The sequence below is a fragment of the Hypanus sabinus genome, chromosome 2, assembly GCF_030144855.1.
Source record: "Hypanus sabinus isolate sHypSab1 chromosome 2, sHypSab1.hap1, whole genome shotgun sequence".
Classification (NCBI taxonomy): domain Eukaryota; kingdom Metazoa; phylum Chordata; class Chondrichthyes; order Myliobatiformes; family Dasyatidae; genus Hypanus; species Hypanus sabinus.
In genome coordinates, this window is record NC_082707.1 from 66872897 (window position 1) to 66889417 (window position 16521).

General features: G+C 41.1%; 1 protein-coding gene across 5 annotated transcripts in view; it reads right to left on the reverse strand.

The window, feature by feature from the left end:
- sgpp2 (sphingosine-1-phosphate phosphatase 2) overlaps positions 1–16521 on the reverse strand; it is a 43573-nt gene that overhangs the window by 16601 nt on the left and 10451 nt on the right. For 3 of the 5 annotated variants that reach the window (XM_059947704.1, XM_059947696.1, XM_059947731.1), the window contains exon 2: positions 10830–10985. The exons of the other annotated variants lie outside the window; for them this stretch is intronic. In XM_059947704.1, coding sequence (XP_059803687.1) covers positions 10830–10985 — 156 coding nt within the window. The remainder of the gene's footprint in view (positions 1–10829; positions 10986–16521) is intronic. 5 annotated transcript variants of the gene reach the window in all.

The following is a 16521-nucleotide window of genomic DNA, read 5'->3' on the forward strand; positions in this document are numbered from 1 at the left end:
AAGCCTGCCAAGCTAGAGTGCACTATAACCTAGCCATATAAAAATATGGAGGGTGAAGGATTATGTTTGGTTGACAAATACATTTTTGAAGACCTTGCTATTTATCTTCCCTTTAACATGAATTCGCTTACCAAACTATGATCTTAATCCAATTAATAATTTGCTTAAATGAAGCAAGTGAAAAAAAATAACATTGCACAGCCCCTGTATCTACAGAAAACAGCAAAATCAATGCACTTCCTCTCTAGATACAACAGAGACCAACCTCACTAAGTTGAGTCAAAATGATTAATAACATCAAACTTTTGAACTGTTGACTGACTGAAGATGCTCATGTGCTTATCACAGAAACATAACTGTGAATTATTTGTATTTTGACTGATTTTCCTCACAAGATCAACAACCTTTCATGGAAGTCTGCAATTCCTTTATTAACATCAGTTGTTCATTCAATTTTGGATGATGACAACATAATATATAATTCAGACCTTAGGGAATGCACTTTGCTTGCATCAGCAACGCTCCTTGGATAATCTACAGCAGTCAATTTCTGTGATAATGCATTTGCTTTGCAAATACTCTGTGATCTTGTGCTTTTTAAAAGCTCCTTTCTTGCTATTTCTGTCCATAGTGATAAAAAAATCTGTAGACTAAAGTACATTTTATCATCAATCTATCATTTAAATTAACCGTCACATATTGAAAAACAAAACATCTGATATATTAACTTTAAACTTGATTTAAATAATCTCCCAGTAGCAACTCAAAACTCCTGACATTTTATTTTAAATTTTAGATTTGCTTTTACAAGCCTGTGACATTAAAGCTCCTTGAACAGAATTTGAGCAGAGACAGATTTGTGTCAGCGGGGTAATATTTATGTATAATTTAGAGAATATTGAATGTATTACCTAACTTAAGTGTTTTGTGAAGTCTTGCACAGAACATTTATTTAATTTTTAAATAGATGCCATTTTGAAACTGCCTTACAAGTATGAAGAGGAAGACAGAAATTCACCCAGTGCAGCAATTTCCCACAGGCAAGGGAACCAGTCAGTAACTTCAGTTTGCACAAGGAGTTCCAGAATGTTGACTTCACACAAGAGGAGCAACTTTATTAAAGTGTTACTGACAATTAGTAGCCTCAAGGAAATTGTTTGGCCACTGCTGTTGATTGATTTCATGGTATGCAGTAATGCAGTAAAGAGCCAGTGAGGGTGAGGGGTTGGATCAACGAAAGACATTGCAATGGTGTTGCATGGGAGCTGATGGAGGTAGGGAAGGAGGTAAAGATGTGGAAGGGATTGAAACACAAGAATGAGAAATTTAACACTGAGTTGCCTGAATATCAGAAATTAATGCAAAACAACAATAGGAGAATAATATCTGAGTACAGGAGAGAAGGCAAGGATCAGGGTATTTAAAACAACAGTCAGAAACAGAATCAGGTTTAATATCTCTGGTGAATGATGTGAAATGTATTGTTTTTTATAGTGCAATACATAATAAAAATGTTAGTTACATTACATTTTTCTTATATACAAATTAAAATAAGTAATGCAAAAAGAGACCAAAAATAAATAATAAGGTAATTTGCATGGTTTGATTTTCCCTTCAGAAATCTGATGGTGGAGGGGAAGAATCTGTTTCTAAAATATGTGTCTTTAGGTTCTTGTTCCTCTTCCTTGATGGTAGCTTGAGAAGAGGATGTGTCCTGAGGGATGGGGGTCCTTAATGATTGTTGCAGTCTTTTTGAGGCATCGCCTTTTGAAGATGTCCTTGATGTTGAGGAGGCTAGTGCCCATGATGGAGAGGGCTGTGTTTGCAACTTTCTGAAGCTTTTACTGATCCTGTGCAATGGACACTCCACACCAGACAGTAGTCCAACCAGTCATAGTGCTCTCCATGGTATATCTGTAGAAACTTGGTGACATAGCAAGCCTCCTCAAACTGCTATTGAAATATAGCTGCTGTTGTGCCTTCTTTGTAATTGCATCAGTATGTTGTGCCCAAGATAGGTCTTCAGATATGTTGGCACCAAAGAAATTGAAATTTTTCCCCTTTCCACTGCTGATTCCTTAATGAGGACTGGTGTGTATTCCCATGACTTCTCCTTCCTGAAGTCCACAATCAATTTTCTTGTCGTACCGAACTTGAGTGCAAGGTTATTCTTGCAACACTACTCGACCAGCTGATCTATCTCACTCCTGTACACTTCTTTGTTCCATTTGAAATACAGCCAATAGTTGTGTCTGACAAAGTTATGGATGGTATTTAAGCTGTGCCCAGCCACACAGTCGCAGGTGTAGAGACAGTAGAGCATCCTTCAGGTGCACCTGTGTTGATTATCAGCAAGGAGGAGGTGTTATTTCTTATCTGCACTGTCTGTGGTTTCCGATGAGAAAGTCAAGGATCCAGTTGCAGGAGGAGGTACGGAGGCCCAGGTTTTGGTGCTTGTTGATTAGCTCTGAGGGTATAATGATGTTGAATGCCAAGTTGCAATCAATAAATAGCAACTTGGCGTAGGTATTGCTGTTGAATAGAGAGGCAAAGGGTCCAGAAGGTTTTAACCCTGTGTCAAGATTGTTCAAGCTAGTAGTTTGACCTGACACCATGAAAGGAGGGACAATGTTTTGGCAAGCATCAGCCTTCGTCGATGCTTTTCTGCCAACCTGACATCCGACTACAAACGTCCCACATCCACTTTGCTGGCTTTTGAATGTGGAGCAGAGCTTTAGACTCTGGCCTGACCTCCATATCCTTAACTCTGTCCCCAAACCTTCTGCCTGGTGCTAGAGAACACTCTGGCCTGGAGACAAGAGCTTTGTTTTTGGCTGAGGGGAATCACAACCGATAATTGCTCATCCAATTCAGAATGAGGGGCAAAAATTTCAGAGCCTTGGAAATAATTAAGAGGTAAAGAGAGATGGAAGATGGATAAAGCTGGGATTTTGTCAGCATGCATGCTCAAGATCACTTACAGAAGGAAGACATTCCTTGTTTGTCTGTGTAATATTTCATAACTCCAGAACAAACATTAATTGAAGCCAGGAATAATGTTCTTAGTTCTACTTTAAGTGGGGTGTGCACTTATCACGTGGTTTAGTCATGGTGAATGCAATTCACATATTTTTACATATACAGTAATCCATATGAATTACTTAAGTGAACATGAATGCTTAATCAAACCATATATTTACAACATTACTCAAATATTAAATACACAACAGCCTGTAGCCCATTTCTTACCATAGAACCATCTTCTGTAATTGACTTGCATCAAAGGGTAGTTGACTACAGCCATTTAACCTACCAATATGTCAGCTGGATGTGGGAGAAAACAAGAGCACTCAATGGAAAACCACATGTTTGAGGGGATTACATGGAAGCTTCACATGGACGGCACCCAAAGTTAAGATCAACCCTGGATCACAAACTGTGAGGCAGTTGTGCTAACTGCTGCATCACTCTGTGCCCCACCCCCACACTGACCTCATGTTATTAAAGAAAGACTTTTCTCAGTGCAGCACAGAGAGGATAAGTGAAAAATAAATCCCACGTAATGGTATAGAGCCTGGAGCAGTTGAGGTTAATATCAAAAGAGGGTAGTCACAGTAATATTCAACTTACTTTCATGCCTCCACACAAAATATAGATTTTCCTCGCCTGATGCTAATTATTTTCTTTTTCCAGACTTTTATCTGTCTATCCCCAGCCAGAAGAACGGGGACCGAGAGGGGAGTTAGGGATAGGGATATGGGAGAAATATAGGTCAGGCCAGAGTCTAAACCACAGCTCTGTATTCAAAGGCCAGCGACATGGATGTGGGACATCTATAGTCAGATGTTGGGTTGGCAGACCAGATTGGATGAGGGCTGATGACCCCGTGCCCCAGGATCAGCAAGTTGTCAGAGGATTCCAGAGTTGGAGTTCCATACACAGGCTGGAGGAACGAGGTCCAATGGCCCCCTGGGCTCATGAGATGGTGGAACGCTACGAGTTTGAAACCTAGTGTTTAGCATCCCAACATCAGCAAGTCTGGAATCTGAGGTCTAATGTTCGGTGATCAACAAGTCCTGAGGTCGATGCCAAAGGTCAAGGTCAGAAAGTTGGATCAGAAGTCTGGAGGCTGAAGCCCATTAGCTGGAGCCTGAGTCAGCAAATCTCTGCGGGTTCACTGAGGAAGTCAAAAGCCCAATGACTGAGAGTCCAAATTAGAGTCTGCTGGAAGCTGGAGGCTGAAGATGGCCTGCCTTTGGTGAGGGACTGTGTATGTGCTTGGGCGGGGGTGGTTTGCTGTTGCTGTTTTGTTGCTTATTGTATTCTGCCAAGCACTGGGGAAATGCTATGTTGGCACTGAAATATGGGGGCTACATCTAGCACACTCTCAGATGTATTCATAGTTAATTCAAACAACTCATTTCACTGTATGTTTGACGTAGACGTGATAAATAAATTTGAATCTTGAGCGACTTCCTCAAACCTAGTAAAATAGCATAACATCAAAAGTTGTTCCCATGGGTTCGCTCTCTCAAGTTTTGCATAATCTTTTCACATGAAGATGCCTCAGCATCTCACATTTACAGACTGATGTTAAATGAACTTCTCAGCTACACACTGTGACACAGAAACAGCCAGCAACAGATATTTTGTTAAAATTAAGATACTTTTAAACAACATTTCTTTATTTCCTAAATGTTGCTTTAGGTTTTAGTCAGGTTTGAACCCAAGTCATTAGATTATGAGAGGCAGCAGATCTATTAGATGCACTATTGTGGCATCCCATTATTCACCTCATCTTCAATTCTTTCCACCTCACCCTCAATCCTATCGACCTTCAAACCTCCTTCATTTCAGACTATAGTCCACTGCACCACCTCCATCTCGCTCCTAAATTCCCCTGCTCTTCTGCCATCTGTAGCCCCTCTAATCTCTCTCATATAAATTATGACTCAATCCTCTCTTGCTTCCTTGTTCTATGTACCCTTACTCCTCAATTCTCAGGCATTCTCAAGTCACTCCATTAAAAGTACAATCTCTGCGGCAAATCATTGAGGTTTCTTGCCCGTGACTGCTCAAAATAGAGAAGCATCCATCAACATTGACTTTCTTCTTTGGGAGTCTAGCAGGAATGGTGTAGGAAGCACAACACCTCCCATCACATCAAATACCTTCTGCCCCAGTAAGGCAGATCCAATAGCCTCAGATCCACTGGAGTGAATGGAAGCAAGCCATTCCCAATACTTACAACTGGTGGTATATTGAATAGATTTATGAAGATAGCAGACTGTGGATAGAGACAATAAAAGACAAACATTATAGAGTATGTTCATCTTCCAACATGAAATTATATTGTTCTGAGAACAAATGTGACCGGCAAGCTATAGGATTTAATGCTGTAAAGTATAGCACCACATTGGGACTTAAAAGTTCAATGATAAAGGAAATTCATCAAAGGCTATATTTCAAGTGCAAAAAGCAAAGGCACAATCTAGTTTAATGGAGACAGGAAACTGGCAGAGTACTGGAATACACTTAATAAATATTCAGGAAAATCATGAAATAAATTTTAAAAAATTGTGGATGACTTTTATCCTCAAATTTCTGATATTGATGGAGTGAAGTCCAGATTAATAAGCAATTATGGGAATGTGTAGTTTTGTGGAATTAAGGGCAAACTGATGAAATGAAGATCAAATTCATTAAAGTATTAAATAAAAACAGAATATTAGAAATACTTGGCAGGTCAGGCAGCAACAGTGTGGAGTGAACCCATTATAAAATTTGTGGTTAAGAATCTGTTATCAGAACAGAGAAAAGTTAGAAATCAAATGTTTTAAGTTGCAGAGCAGGGGAGTGAACAAAGAATGTCTCTGATATGGCAGAAGCCAAAAAAAATTCAATGGTGGAGATATTAGTGGTAGTACTAGTTTATAAGCCTTCACTGCTCTCTTATTCATAAGTAATGTGTGCAGGGATGTGGCCAGGAGAGAAAATAACTACTGTAGGAGGGGAAAAAATTGCTAAAACTGGGAGGTAGAAAACACTGGATAATCTACAACTGCTGAGGTCAAATTAGACATGCTGGAAACAGTCAGGAGGTCAAGCAACATTTGTGGAAAATCAATGTTTCATATTGATGGTCTTTAATCAAAATAGGGCAGTTCCGAAAGAAATGGAAAAAGGCAGTTTATCTGAAATTGTTAAAAGTAATGTAAACCTGAGGGAAATAAGATGTGGTTCCTTGAGCTTATCTGGAAATTTGTCACAGCAGTATAACGTGTCAAAGACAAGGAGGTCAGAGTGGACAACTTGCAGACTGAATGGAGGGTGACTTGCAAAATACCAACCTATTTGCTTTTTCCAATATGGAGCAAATGGTGCAGTAGATTAAATTGGAGGAGTCACCTTACTTGCGGCTTCACTTGGGAATAATGTGGATGGTGGAAAGAGGGACAGGGCAGCTGTTGAATTTCTTAGTTATATTGGCAAGGACCCCCATGGAGAAAAGGAGTCAAAGAAATTAAAGAAATCCTGTTGAGCATTTACAGTATTCTCCATTTTAATTTTCAGTTGTTTTTCTTGGCTTCAAAATACTGGACTGCCTGCAGTTCTGTAGCACCAAATTTACTGAACATTATTAATAGTGATGATCAAAAACCTGATTATAAAAAACAATCTTATTTCAGAAAGTTTCTTATATATTTAAATACCACTAGGAAACAGCATTGTTTTCTGCAATAGGCTTTTATTAAACAAAAATACCTGCATGTTAATTTTTTGTTTAATAAAAAACTATTACTTGTGGAAATTAAAAGGTCAAGTCAGTACCTCTATCCAATGGAAGTTGAACAATTTAAGGAGTTGATTAAGCTCAAGGCAGTATGCTAATACTTCAATGAATGCTGCTAAGTAACTCGGGCAGATTTATCAAGTCATGCTGACTCGAAGTCATATTCTCTCATTTTGATTTAGAAGGGTCACACATTTTGGTGAACATACAATTTAAAAATTTAAAGGAAACATACACATTAAAAACACTGTCTCACTTGCTTTTAACCTTTATATTCAGTTTTTCAAAAATTGACAGCTCTATATTTGGATCTGTGATTCCCTGCAGATTAAATTCCTCATATTGATTGTGCTATCATTAGGCGATCAATAACATGCAGTAAGTGCACAAGGTGAGGTACTTCCCTGCTGGAAAGTAATTGCTTAAAATGAAGAGCTACGTATCTGCTTTTTACATTTAGAAAAAAAAACGTTTCTGCCAGCTGGCTCACGTTCAGTGATGAGACACTGTGCAAAATGACTGAAGTCTGGAGGTGATTTTCAACAAACAACTTCAATTTAGGAATGCTGCGTTGAGTAGCTGTGGCAGGGGGTGGGGAGATGGGGTTAAAACTGAAGGCAATCAGAAGACAATACATTCTAAAAAAGTAATTATTTTACTGTATTGTCTTCAGATAGAACTGTTTTTTTTAAGCTTTCGAGCTGGCCTCGGTATATTTAACTTAATGTTGAAAATAAGTTACGAGGAATGTTGACGAGGGTAAGGCAGTGGATGTAGTCTATGTGGACTTCAGCAAAGCCTTTGACAAAGTTCCACATGGAAGGTTAGTTAAGAAGGTTCAGTTGTTAGGTATTAATGCTGGAGTAATAAAATGGATTCAACAGCGGCTAGATGGGAGATGCCCAGAGAGTAGTGGTGGATAATTGTTTATCGGGATGGAGGCCGGTGACTAGCGGGGTGCCTCAGGGATTTGTTTTGGGCCCAATGCTGTTTGTAATATACATAAATGATCTGGATGATGGGGTGGTAAATTGGATTAGTAAATATGCCGATGATACTAAGGTAGGAGGTGTTGTGGATAATGAGGTGGATTTTCAAAGCTTGCAGGGAGATTTATGCCGGTTAGAAGAATGGGCTGAACGTTGGCAGATGGAGTTTAATGCTGAGAAGTGTGAGGTTCTACATTTTGGCAGGAATAATCCAAATAGAACATACAGAGTAAATGGTAGGGCATTGAGGAATGCAGAGGAACAGAGAGATCTAGGAATAACTGTGCATAGTTCCCTGAAAGTGGAGTCTCATGTAGATAGGGCGGTGAAGAGGGCTTTTGGAATGCTGGCCTTTATAAATCAAAGCATTGAGTACAGAAGTTGGGATGTAATGCTAAAGCTGTACAAGGCATTGGTAAGGCCAAATTTGGAATATTGTGTGCAGTTCTGGTCACCAAATTATAGGAAAGATATCAATAAATTAGAGAGAGTGCAGAGACAATTTACTAGGATGTTACCTGGGTTTCAGCAATTAAGTTACAGAGAAAGGTTGAACAAGTTAGGTCTCTATTCATTGGAGCGTAGAAGGTTGAGGGGGGATTTGATCGGGGTATTTAAAATTTTGAGAGGGATAGATAGAGTTGACGTGAATAGGCTGTTTCCATTGAGAGTAGGGGAGATTCAAAGTAGAGGACATGATTTGAGAGTTAGGGGGCAGAAGTTTAAGGGAAACACGAGGGGGTATTTCTTTACTCAAAGAGTGATAGCTGTGTGGAATGAGCTTCCTGTAGAAGTAGTAGAGGCCAGTTCAGTTGTATCATTTAAGGTAAAATTGGATAGGTATATGGACAGGAAAGGAGTGGAGGGTTATGGGCTGAGTGCGGGTAGGTGGGACTAGGTGAGATTAAGGGTTCGGCACGGACTAGGAGGGCCAAGATGGCCTGTTTCCGTGCTGTGATTGTTATATGGTTATATATGGTTATATAAGTTGTGTTACCAGACCGAATTATTTTTAGTGAACATATATAATTAAGATTAACACAAGTGAGCACAGAGCTTGGATGTGCACTCCAACCAAGATATTGTCATTATTCTGACAATTCCAGATACAATTTACTGATAACAGAATGGAAGGTTTGTTACAAGTTCATTTTCTAGTTTGCCTGCCCCTTGACAGCTTTTGTACTTTGAGGTTTCAGTATGCTTCAGTCTTCTGCTGCAAGTTTTTTTAAATAAGGTTCATTCATAGGATTTGGATGTCCCTGATGAGTCAAACAATTGTTGTCCATCCTTAACTTTCTCTGGCTTGGTGACCCATTTCAGAAGGCAGTTAAGAGTCGCAAGATTGTGGGTTTAGAGTTATGTACTCTCAAATGTAAGGATGGGAAATTTCCTTCCCTGCAGGATATCATTGAACAAGTTGGGTTAGTACGACAATCAATAGATTTAATAGCTACCTTTACTAAAACTAGCTATGTTATTTCAAATGCATTTAATTACTGGAATTGAATTTCTCAGCTGGTGTGGCAGGCTTCAAATCAATATATTCAGATCCTCCTGAAATGAGTCCAGTACGCTAATCATAAAGCTACCATAGTCAGACATATTTCTATAGACTAGCTCTGTATTATGACAATGAATATCTTGCATATTGCAACATCTGCCTCTAAGATTCAAGAATCATTGTTATCTCTTCTCTCTTTGTTTATACCCAATTGAAATCCATGGTGTTCAGGTTTTACTGACCATCAGTGGCACAACCAGGGTCACCAATGTCCTGAATTTTATTTATAGTCATGTACTTTTTAGCTTGATAAAACTTAACTCAAAATATTTCAGCTATTTTGTCTGAAGTTCTTCACAAGTCAACTTCTTCCTAATGGAACTAGACAAAAGGGAGAGAACAGGTACATGGGGAAATTGATGGATCTTCCTTGAGTTAAGGCCCATTTTTATAAGCTTTTTTTATCTTTTGAATAGGGAGCATTTTATTTCATTAATGCATGTACTCCAGTGGCCATTTTCCTTGGCTCAAATGTATCCAGGCATTTGCTTGGTGATCTGGCTCATCTCCTGCATTTATGGCTAATACATCTGTAATAAGGCATTCAGTCGAAGTGCAATTTAACTTCTTCCTTCTGATGGCTTTTTACATTGGGTTTTCTAAAGTATTTACCCTAAGACTTAGTTGAATAAAATTAGTCTTCACATTTTTTGGAGGAATAACACTTGAAATCTCTTCCATTCCAAATAATCATTATCTCACTCAAAAATACTGATAACCATCTAAATAAGTCCATACCAATGATTGCACAAACAAGTTCTCTAACCTCTCCAAACCTTTCTTTCTTCTTCAAATCTCAGCAGTTCATATCCTCTTTCACTCTATTTTTTTAAACTAATTTCTTCTCTCCAAGCTTCCTCCTCCTCCTCCTCAAGTTATCCTTCTTGTAACTGCCAGTGATCTCTAACTAGCACTTCCCACTGACTCTTACTTCTGCTCTTTGGAACAGTCTTTATAGTTTCCATCTATTTTAATACATTCTACTTTTCCCTCTGTTCCACCAGAAATCACTCCACCTTTTCCTCCTGGTGTTTTCCTATACATTCTGCCTTGCATGTTAATCACCCTCAATTTGCCTAAGTTCTAATCAACCGAGATGCAATTGTTTTTCACCTACAAATCCCCCTTGCAGTTGAAGGCCACACTTCAATTTGAAAGCTTGTGGAGCAGGAGATTGGCTAGTAACATGGAAATTTAGTAATTTGAGGGGTTTCCTTTCATTCTGATTGGACTGTTCTGCATAGAGTTCCTTGGGGGAGGGGGGAAATGAGGTAAACTTGGAGGCAAGCCTCATTTTGAGATGCCATCGCTTTATATTTTGATCGTGTGCTATGCATTTTATGTAAAACAGAAATAAGTTTAGTACACATACAGTCATAACATAATCAGCAATGTTAAGGATTCAAATTAAAATTCCAATGTCTTGTAGTATTCTACTACTTATAGCCAAAATGAAATAGTATAAAAATTCAGAGGTACTTACCGCCCACATACCAACCAGTCTCCTGGTAACATATGGGTCAAAATTCCAGTAGGTGAATGGGAGGAATGTGATGTAAAAGATCTCCTGGCCCAATGCAGAAGCAAATCGGAACAAATAGTAAAAGATAAAGTTCTTCACTACATATCCTGGCTTTTCCTGTGAAAATGTAAAACTACATGAACCTTTGACCTTCATTTTCTTTTTGTGTCAGCAGAATTTTACATTGTCCCAGATTCTACAGATGTTTCCTATATCATGTTGCTTATGTGAATATAAAAATCATTAACTTTCTTTTCCTCAGAAGGTGCTTCAGAATCAAGAATACAAGTTAATTGACATTGGAATAGAAAGTACAGATCAAATGCATGGTTACAGACCTGGTTTCCCTTTTGACTGCATATATTGTAATTTAATGTAGCTTTCTGAATATTTGAAAGCAGAATTTAGTGAGATTCAAATTTGTTCCAGTATCCCTAAAAGTGTTTTCATTACTTTACATTCCAAAGCAATAACGCTTTTTTATTTCATTACTTTAAGTGAAATGAAAACAAATTAAAAGGTGCTCAAGAGGAAGTGAGGTGCAGACTGCAACCATTGAACAGTCCAAGGACTCCTTGCAGCTGTGCCCATTTCACTAGCACTAATTCTGTAAGAGTGACAGAAACAATCTGTACAATATAAATGAGGTTTCCATTGCACTTCTGCTAAATCAATGGTGAAGTAAGAGCATCGGAGGATATCTTAATACCCAGAACCTGTATTGCTAAGTTTTGATTAATGTTACTTTATGTCCTCTTTATATGCCTGCCACCGCCTGTTACTGTTCAAGGTCGTACCCAGGGCCCATATGTCTAAAAATAAATTATCTCGCATTTACCCATGTTAAATCCTGCTGCGACAAATACAAAAGGGGTGAGGCTTCCCTTATCCATATGTACTGGACATGTCCTAGTTTGGAAAAATACTGGAAAGATGTCTTTCAAACTCTATCCCAAATAGTTAATCACAATTTGGACCATTGCTCTTTTCGGCACCTCCGGAGAGGGGGACATGCACCTCAGTCTGACTAAACGTCGCACACTGTCTTTTGCCTCTCTGTTGGCCAGGCGTGCAATTTTGCTCAAGTGGAGGGATGCTGCCCTGCCCACCCATGCTCAGTGGCTCAAGGACATCATGTCCAATCTACACCTTGAGAAGATAGAACATAGAACAACACAGCACAGTATAGGCCCTTTGGCCCAAAATGTTGTGCTGATCCTTAAACCCTGCCTCCCATATAACCCTCCACCTTAAATTCCTCCATATACCTGTCTAGTAGTCTCTTAAATTTCACTAGTGTATCTGCCTCCACCACTGACTCAGGTAGTGTATTCCACGCACCAACCACAATGAGTAAAAAACCTTCCTCTAATATCCCCCTTGAACTTTCCACTCCTTACTTTAAAGCCATGTCCTCTTGTATTGAGCAGTGGTACCCTGGGGAAGAGGCGCTGGCTGTCCACTGTCTATTCCTCTTAATATCTTGTATACCTCTATCATGTCTCCTCTCATCCTTCTTCTCTCCAAAGAGTAAAGCCCTAGCTCCCTTAATCTCTGATCATAATCCATACTCTCTAAACCAGGCAGCATCCTGGTAAATCTCCTCTGTACCCTTTCCAGTGCTTCCACATCCTTCCTACAGTGAGGCAACCAGAACTGGACACAGTACTCCAAGTGTGGCTTAACCAGAGTTTTATAGAGCTGCATCATTACCCCACAAATCTTAAACTCCATCCCTCGACTTATGAAAGCTAACACCCCATAAGCTTTCTTAACTACCCTATCTACTTGTGAGGCAGGGATCAGGGATCTGTGGATATGTACCCCCAGATCCCTCTGCTCCTCCACATTCTCAAGTATCCTGCCATTTACTTTGCACTCTGCCTTGGAGTTTGTCCTTCCAACCTCACATTTCTCTTGGTTGAACTCCATCTACCACTTCTCAGCCTACTTCTGCATCCTATCAGTGTCTCCCTGCAATCTTCGACAATCCTCTACTCTATCTACAACACCACCAACCTTTGTGTTTCCTGCAAATTTGCCAACCGACCTTTCTACCTGACATCCAGGTCATTAATAAAAATCACAAGAAGTAGAGGTCCCAGAAGTGATCCTTGTAGGACACCACTAGTCACAACTCTCCAATCCGAAAGTACTCCCTCCACAATGACCCTCTGCTTTCTGCAGGCAAGCCATTTCTGAATTCACCTGGCCAAACTTCCCTGGATCCCACGCCTTCTGACTTTCTGAATAAGCCTACCATGTGGAACCTTGTCAAATGCCTTACTAAAATCCATGTAGATCACATCCACTGCACTACCCTCATTTATATGTCTGATCACCTCCTCAAAGAACTCTCTCAGGCTTGTTAGACACGATCTGCCCCTCACAAAGCCATGCTGACTGTCCCTGATCAGTCCATGATTCTCTAAATGCCCATAGATCCTATCTCTGAGAATCTTTTCCAACAGCTTTCCCACCACAGACATAAGGCTCACTGGTCTATAATTACCCAGACTATCTCTACTATCTTTTTTGAACAAGGGGACAACATTCGCCTCCCTCCAATCCTCCGGTACCATTCCCGTGGACAACGAGGACATAAAGATGCTAGCAAGAGGCTCAGCAATCTCTTCCCTCGCCTCGTGGAGCAGCCTGGGGAATATTCCGTCAGGCCCCGGGGACTTATCTATCCTAATGTATTTTAACAACTCCAACACCTCCTCTCCCTTAATATCAACATGCTCCAGAACATCAACCTCACTCATATTGTCCTCACCATCATCAAGATCCCTCTCACTGGTGAATACCGAAGAGAAGTATTCATTGAGGACCTCGCTCACTTCCACAGCCTCCAGGCACATCTTCCCACTTTTGTCTCTAATCGGTCCTACCTTCACTCCTGTCAACCTTTTGTTCTTCACATAATTGAAGAATGCCTTGGGGTTTTCCTTTACCCTACTCACCAAGGCCTTCTCATCCCCCCTTCTTGCTCTTCTCAGTCCCTTCTTAAACTCCTTTCTTGTTACCCTATATTCCTCAATAGACTCATCTGATCCTTGTTTCCTAAACCTCGTGTATCCTGCCTTCTTCCATCTGACTAGATTCTCCACTTCACTTGTCACCCATGGTTCCTTCACTCTACCATTCTTTATCTTCCTCTCTGGGACAAATTTATCCCTAACATCCTGCAAGAGATCCCTAAACATCGACCACATGTCCATAGTACATTTCCCTGCAAAACATCATCCCAATTCACACCCACAAGTTCTAGCCTTATAGCCTCATAATTTGCCCTTCCCCAATTAAAAATTCTCCTGTCCTCTGATTCTATCCTTTTCCATGATAATGTTAAAGGTCAGGGAGCAGTGGTTACTGTCCCCCAGATGCTCACCCACTGACAGATCTGTGACCTGACCTGGTTTGTTACCTAATACTAGATCCAGTATGGCATTCACCCTAGTCGGCCTGTCAACATACTGTGAGAGGAACCTGTCCTGGATGCACTTAAACTCTGCCCTGACTAAACCATTGGAACTAATCAGCAGCCAATCAATATTAGGGAAGTTAAAGTCACCCATGATAACAACCCTGTTATTTTTTCACCTTTCCAAAATCTGCCTCCCAATCTGCTCCTCGGTATCTCTGCTGCTACCAGGGGGCTATAGAATATTCTCAATAGAGTAACTGCTCCATTCCTGTTCCTGACCCACCCATACTGACTCAAAAGAGGATTCTGCTACATTACCCACCCTTTCTGTAGCTGTAATAGTATCCCTGACCAGTAATGCCACACCTCCTCCTATTCCCCCCACCCCCCATCCCTTTTAAAGCACTGAAATCCAGGAATATTGAGAATCCATTCCTGCCCTGGTGCCAGCCAAGTCTCCGTAATGGCCACTACATTGTAATTCCATGTAGGTATCCAAACTCTCAGTTCATCACCTCTGTTCCTGATGCTTCTTGCATTTAAGTACCTGCACTTTAGCCCTTCTACATTAATACTTTTACACCCTTTATTCAGTCTCTCTTTCCTCAAAGCCTCTTTATATGTTAGCTCTGGCTTTACTCCATGCACTATACTTGCAGTTTTCACATGACCTTTATCCTCCTCCACCTCACTATCTGCTCTAACACTCTGGTTTCCCTCCCCCTGCAAATCCACTATTCAATCCTCAATTTGGACATGAAGTTCCAAAAGGTGTGGGGACCCTTTCTTGAGCTAGACTAAAGGTCCATTCTATCTCCGTTTCCTCAGTACATAAATCCTTGACCTCCAGCATTTTCCGGTAAAACTCTTCAGACTCAAATTTGTTATCATACAACAGCCTATGTATTAGAAAAATACACCTTCTCTATACCAATGCAGACCTGTGGGGACAAGGGTTCCGTTTAACCCTTGGAAACTAGCAGTCAACGTTTCGGGCCGAGACCCTTCGTCGGGACTGAAGAGGGAGGGGGCAGGGGCCCTATAAAGAAGGTGGGGGGAGGGTGGAAGGAGAAGGCTGGTAGGTGGCAGGTGAAAAACCAGTAAGGGGAAAGATCAAGGGGTGGGGGAGGGGAAGCAGAGAGGGGATAGGCAGGAAAGGTGAAGGAGGAATGCAAGGGAAGGTGGAACCAGGAGGGAAGTGATAAGCAGTTGGAGGAGGAAGCAGAGTGAAACTGGGATGGGGGAAGGGAGGGGAAGGGAATTACTGGAAGTTGGAGAATTCAATGCTCATGCCAAGGGGCTGGAGACTACCCAGACAGTATATGAGGTGTTGCTCCTCCAACCCGAGTTTAGCCTCATCATGGCAGTAGAGGAGGCCATGTATGGGCATATCCGTAAGTGAATGTGAAGCAGAGTTGAAGTAGGTGGCAATCTGCGTCGGGTCTCACCGATGTAGAGGCCGCCACACTGGGAGCACAGGATGCAATAGATTACCCCAACAGGCTCACAAGTGAAGTGTTGCCTCACCTGGAAGGACTGTTTGAGGCCCTGAATGGTGGTAAGAGAAGAGGTGTAGGAACAGGTGTAGCACATGCTTGCAGGGATAAGTACCAGGTGGGAGATCTGTGGGGAGGGACATGTGGACCAGGGAGTCACGGAGGGAACGATCCCTGCGGAAAGCTGAGAGGGGTAGAGAGGGAAAGATGTGCTCAGTGGTGGGGTCCTTTTGAAAGTGGCGGAAGTTGTGGAGGATAATGCGCTGGATCTGAAGGATGTTGGGGTGGGAGGTGAGGACAAGGGGAACTGGAACTCAGTCCCTGTTGTGATGGGAGGATGGGGTGAGGACCAAAGTGCGGGAAATGGAGGAGATGCGGGTGAGGGCATCATTGATGATGGCAGAAGGGAAACCACAATCCTTTGGGATGTCCTGGAACAGAAAGCCTCATCCTTGGAGCAGATGCGGAGTAACTGGGAATAGGGAATAACATTTTTGCGTGTGGCAGGGAGAGACAAGGTATAATCAAAGTAGTTATCTGAGTCAGTGGGTTTATAGAAGATGTCAGTGGACAGTCTGTCTCCAGAGTTGGAGACCAAGAGATTGAGAAAGGGGAGAGAAGTGTCCGAGATGGACCAAGTGAATTTGAGGGCTGGGTGAAAGTTAGAGGCAAAGTCAATGAAATTGACAAGCTCAGCATGGGTGCAGGAAGCAGCACCAAGTTAGTC